Raw genomic sequence first — 6,134 nt, 5'->3', positions numbered from 1 at the left:
TCCTCTGAGCCTGCTTGGTTTGGTATTCTGTGTTTTTGCTGACAGAGCTCCTCACTTCCACCCTCTGCACCACCTTGTTTGTTCTCCTTTTCCATAAACTTTTGAAGTCCCCTTATACACAGTAAACAGGAGTGCTCATTTTTTATTAAGCAATCATTGTTGTTGTTGTTGTTATATGCCATGGAGTCAGTTCCGACTCATTGCAACCCTGTACAGGGTTTCCGAGGCTGTATATCTTTACGGGAGCAGAAAGCCTCGTCTTTCTCCCACGGAACAGCTGGTAGTCTCGAACTGCTGACCTTGCATCTCGCAGCCTGATTCGTAACCACTATGTTACCAGAGCTCCTTAAGCAACCATGGTACCTGATTTAAGAATCACCTTACATACCTTATGTAGGTTAACTCAAAATATAACTTATAGAGATGGCCCCAAGCCTCTCCATGGGGCTCAGGTGGGAAACCAGCCTGATAGAACCCCTTGTCATATGTGGGGTGTCTGGGACACCTAGTCTGCTGAAGTGCTGCTGGCAATGCCTCACCAGTAAGGAGTGGAAGGATGAGAAAAAACCACTTGGGGGTTGGGACAGAGCTGTTATGCAGCTCTCAATAAAAGATCCTAAATCCATGGGCAGATGTGCAAAAGGAAAGAAGACTACAGTTTTGCTTTCTTTTTTTCCCATTGTCTTAATGCACATAAAATAGTGACTTTGAGGAAATCATATCTCTTCTCTGAAGCTCTTAGCTTCATCTGTAAACTGGAGATGGTACATTATGTGTTTTAGATCACAGACTGAATCAGACAATGAAGAATGCTCTGCCTGCCTTCCCCAATCCTTTCAGCTGCCAGAAAGATGGCTGTCTTCCCCACCCTGTTGCTCCTAATATCCTCTAGTCCTCTAAGCCATACTCCTTTGAGATTCATGTCCTGGGATGAATGTTGCACTAGTCAGGCACCAGGGTCCTTTCCATAAGTACAATTCTTTTGGGTCTATTTCTCACTGAAGACACTGATAGAGACTTGCAGGAAAGAAAAAATCTAAGAATAGACATTATCTCCAGCCTTGGAAGGCCAAGTCACAACTGGACACATCTGAAAAAATGAGCACCATATAGCCCAGGCATCTGATTCCCATAAACTGAAAAACACTGTTTCATTGATTTTACCTTCAACAGCATCTGGTATTTTATAAGTCTCTGGCTTGGTTCTCTAAGATACTTAAAAAGAGGGAGATTGTGTTCCAACTGGCGCTGGCATACCTTTAAAAGTCAAAGAGAAACAACATAAAACAAAACAAACAATACACACACAGAAAACAACTGTGACAGCATTTAAATATAAGAAATGAAATGGGTTCTTCATGGACAAGGGGGTGGCTGTGCCGACCAGTTTTAGAATGTTATTAGTTTTTCTGTCCATCAAGAGAAGCATATGAAATGAGAGAAAGAGAAATGTAGACGGCGTGGATCGTATTTTTTATAGGCAATTAGAGAAAAGATAGGAGTATTTCATATCCTGAAATGAACACAACCCATCTTCAAGTTGGTGGTGGGGCATCTGTTCAGGTCGTGTTGAGCCTGAAGGACACCTAGATGGTGTGTTTGCATCATTCCAGGGAGCCCCAAAGGGTGACACTTTTGACTTAGTTCCATTTTCAAACTCCATTCTAGAAGAGTGCCCTGGTGTCTCACCAGCTACGGTTTCTGCACATAGGCCTATTCATAGCAACTCCGGGAGCATGAAAATTCCAGTGTATTTTCAATATATGAAAGACCTTTAACAAACATAAATTTGATAAACATAAATGCCATCTTCCTCGGACTATTTTGTAATATTGATTTCTGTGAAAATTCTGTGCTGCATATAAGCGTTTTCCAGGGAGAACCATTTGTGAGAGATTTTGTAATGCCAACGTTACCCCAAAGTAGGCACAGTCTTGACATTCTTGCCAGATAGCCCTAGCTCGTGGCAGGTTCTTGTGGTATTTAAAATATATTTGAAGATCTTCTTTCTGAGTGAGGAAAAAAATCGAAAAAAAAATCAATCAGGTAGCAATTTTCAGTAAGTAGATAGTACAATGCAGCTTATTCATTCATTCAACAAGCTTGAGCACTTCCAGAGTGTGAGGGACTGTGAATTCATGATAAATAACCTAATACTAGTGTGTGGACCAATGAACAATATTCTTATCATTGGAGAAAAGATTGGAGTTGTCAAGGACTTCATTCTTCTTGGATCAACTATCAACACTCATGGAAGCAGCAGTCAAGAAATCAAACAATGTATCTGCTGCACAAGACCTTTTTAAAGTGTTGAAGAGCAAAGATATCAGCTTGAGAACTAAGGTGCACCTGTCCCAAGCCATGGTATTTTCAATAACCTCATATGCATGCGAAAGCTGGACAGTGAATAAGGAAGACCGTAGAAGAATTGATGCTTTTGAGTTATGGTGTTGGAGGAGAAAATGGAAAGTGCTATGGGCTGCCAAAAGAACTAATAGGTCCATTTTGGAAGAATTGCAGCCAGAGTGCTCCTTGTAGGCCAAGATGACCAAAGTTCGTCTCTCATACTTCGGACATATTGTCAGGAGGGACCAGTCGCTGAAGAAGGATATCATATTTGGTAAGGTGGAGGGTCAGAGAAAAAGAGGTAGATCCCCAACGAGATGGATTGGCAAAGTGGCAGCATCAATGGACTCAAGCGTGGGAACAGTAGTGAGGTTGGCCCAGGATCAGGCAGTGGTTCGTTCTGCTGTGCATAGGGTCGCTATGAGTTGGTACTGACTCGATGGCACCTAACAACAACAACAACAAGTGTGTGTGTGTTATGGTTATAAATAACCACAAACACAAAATACAGCAGATTGCTGTAGAAGCATGGATAGGGGTTGCTGGTAAATAAATCAGTAACTTCTTGAGCAGGAGTTAGTTCTTATCTTTAGTCTCCCTTCCATGGATCTTCATCCAGGACCCCAACAGCTCCACAAAAACAGCCATGCATTGAATAATACAACTGACAGAGAAAAATCCAGTGGCTCATAGCTCCTCCCTTCTCTCTCCCAACTCTTTGTCCTACAGAGAAATCTGAGAAACAGCTATAAGATGGGAACACCCCAGATGAAAAATGTGGTATTCTGGTCAAAGAACTTAGGTCTAAGAGATTTAAGCACAGCACCCAGATGGACAAGCTCTACTTCAGACACCACCTTCAATGTGCAGCTAAGACCTCTGAGATAGAAACAATTACAGGACTATTTCAGAGCTAGGGATCAAGAGGGATTCAAAGTACTCAGTATCTCACTGTCTCAAAGACCTTGTGAGGTGGGCAAACATTTCCTAGTGTCCCTGGAAGGAAAAACATCCCATGCTATGAAGTCATCTTGCCAGCTTCCTTGTCCACAGCAACTATGTTTGTCATGCAGCCCACTGTGTTCTGCACAGTAGCCCACATAGGGTTGTTCTTGGCAGATTTCTGGGTTCCTATCCTCCTGCTCCTCCACTCACCTGTCAGTTTGTCATACTGTGATAGCTTGTGTGATGCTGGAAACTATGCTGCTAGTATTTTAAATACCAGCGGGGTCCTCCAAAGTGGACAGGTTATAGTGGAGCTACCAGATGATGACAGCTTAGGAAGAAGGAGAGGCGGACAACTTCAGAATGGTTAGCCACTGAAAAGTTTATCAACAATAGCAAAGGAATATTGTTTGATATAGTGCTGGAAGATGACACCCTCAGGTTGGGAAGACACTCAAAATATGTTTAGAAGGGCTATATCGTCAAAGAAGAGTTGATGTTAATGTGGATGGAGCAAAGCTTTTGCTGATAAGGCACAATTAAAAATGAGAAGAAACAGCTTCAAAAAGTAATTATCAGAACTTGACCTACACCTATGGATGTAGTAGCTCAAAAAAGGAAACTAATCCTTACAGCGAGGATCATTCCCATCCCCTCGATATACAGGGTTGACAAGGATGGGCAACTTAGACATTGGCTGTCTAAAATGGGGGGCTACTAAGGTAAGAAATGACTGGCTTACAAGCTTTCAAAAGGGAGCCTAGTTTCAGAGGTGTCGGGGAAAGGTAGAATCTCCACTGAGCAGTTTCTAACCTGTCTAGATGGGACTGATGAAAGGAGATGGGGATAGGACTTTTGTGGTACAATAGTGAATTATTGCTATCAGGGCTGGCTGTGAGGGTCAGAAATGTAAAGGTAGATGTTTTGTAACAAAAGGAGGGGAGTGGTTGATCTTGCAGTCCAGGAGCAGAGGATCCTGGGACCATCAAGTGAGAAGAGTGGAGTGTGGGACCCTACCCAGAGAAGCAGTGATGCCAGAAATGGAGGCAGAGATGATAACATGGAGAGATGAAGCATCTGGGGATTCTGGACTCAGGGAGGGAGAGGGGCTGTGTGCTGATGGCCAGGGGGCAGACTTGCAGGGTGTACCCTTTGGTTGTTTGATGATGCATGGAGGGGATTGTAATTATTGCAAGGAAATGAAATATGATAGGATGAATGTAAATTCGTGTTCTCCCATGTAAACGATCACATAATTCACAATAAAAACTTTTTAAAAAATCAGAATGTGAAATGTACAGAGTATGAATCTAGAAAAACTGGAAGTTGTCAAAAATGAAATGGAATACACAAAATTGATATCCTAGGCATTAGAGAATTGAAATGGATGCTATTGGTCATTTGAATCAAACAATGTTATGGTTTACTATGACAGGAACATCAAATTCCAGAGAAATAGTGTCACATTGATCATTAAAAAGAACATTTCAAGATCTTTATTCAAGTGCAATGTTGTCTGTCATAGGATAATATCCAAACGCCAACAAGGAAAATCAGTTAATACCGCTATTATTAAAATTTACACACCAATCACTAAAGCCAATGATGATAAAATTTAAGAATTCTACCAACTTCTTCAGTCTGAAATTGATCAAACATTCAACCAAGATATATTGATAATTACTGATGATTGGAATGTAAAAGTTGGAAGCAAAAAGGAATGATAAGTAGTTGGAAAATATGGTCTTGGTGGGCGAAATGATGCTGGAGATCACAAGATAGAATTTCACATGATCAATGAATTATTCATTGCAATTATCTTCTTTCAACAATGCAAAAGGCAACAATAAACAAAAATGGCAATCTGATTGGCTACTACAAGAATGACAAGTAGTTTGCCAGAAAGCCATCAAGGCAAACAATTAAGTCCCTTCAGGACAAACTCCCGTCTAAGACTGAAACTCAAAGGGTAACACATGAGCAGGCATGTAAGCTTGCTGGTGACAACATTGGTCTACTCGTGAGTGGAAGAGGGGGAAAAGCAGCAATGAAGAAATGGGCTGAGTTCAACCACGTTCCATAGACTCCCATTGACCTGGAGATGAGAAAGAGAATAGGAAGGGCTGGTTGGGCCAAAATGTGGCGAGACCTGGGGACACTTGAACCCATGGATAAGGACATAGCCACATAGGGCTAGAGCTGAGAGTGAAGCATCCATCCAGTTGATATGAAGTGAGGGGAGATACACAAGAACACCCAAACTTGCAGATAGTACCCATTGGACCTAGCCTCGATGAATTGATAATCAGAATTTGACTAGAGGAAGACAAAACAAACAAACAAACAAACAACAACAACAACAGATAAGGGACTCCTTTCTAAAATATATAGGAAACTACGACACTTCTACAGGAAAAAGACAAATAACCCAATTAAAAAACAGGCACAGGACATAACAGACACTTCACCAAGAAAGATATCCGGGCGGGCAGCCAACAAACATATGAAGAAATGTTCACGATCACTAGCCATCAGATAGGTGCAAATCAAAACAATAATGAGATATTATCTCACACCAGCAATAACAGCTAAGATAAAAAAAAGTAGAGGACAATAAATGCTGGCGAGGATGAGGAGAGACTGGGACCCTGCTACATTGTTGGTGGGATTGCAAAATGGTCCAACCTCTCTGGAAAGCAATATGGGGCTTCCTCAGAAGGTTGGAAATAGAAATACCTTATGATCCAGCAATTCCTCTCCTTGGTATTTACCCACAAGAAACACAAGCCATGACTTGAGTAGATATATGCACACCAATATTCATATATGCACACCCCTCAGAG

At 41.6% G+C, this 6,134-nt stretch overlaps 1 protein-coding gene across 1 annotated transcript in view; it reads right to left on the bottom strand.

The window, feature by feature from the left end:
- The window catches only part of MCF2L2 (MCF.2 cell line derived transforming sequence-like 2), a 302,889-nt gene that overhangs the window by 83,247 nt on the left and 213,508 nt on the right, over positions 1–6,134 (bottom strand). Inside the window, exons 20-21 of the mRNA XM_006869837.1 lie at positions 1,917–2,009; positions 1,165–1,257 (exon numbers count right to left, since the gene is read on the bottom strand). Of these exons, the coding sequence (XP_006869899.1) occupies positions 1,165–1,257; positions 1,917–2,009 (186 nt within the window). The remainder of the gene's footprint in view (positions 1–1,164; positions 1,258–1,916; positions 2,010–6,134) is intronic.

The sequence above is a fragment of the Chrysochloris asiatica genome, unplaced genomic scaffold (genome assembly GCF_000296735.1).
Source record: "Chrysochloris asiatica unplaced genomic scaffold, ChrAsi1.0 scaffold00135, whole genome shotgun sequence".
In the NCBI taxonomy this organism is placed as follows: Eukaryota; Metazoa; Chordata; class Mammalia; order Afrosoricida; family Chrysochloridae; genus Chrysochloris; species Chrysochloris asiatica.
This window is presented reverse-complemented; position numbering and strand designations above follow the sequence as displayed.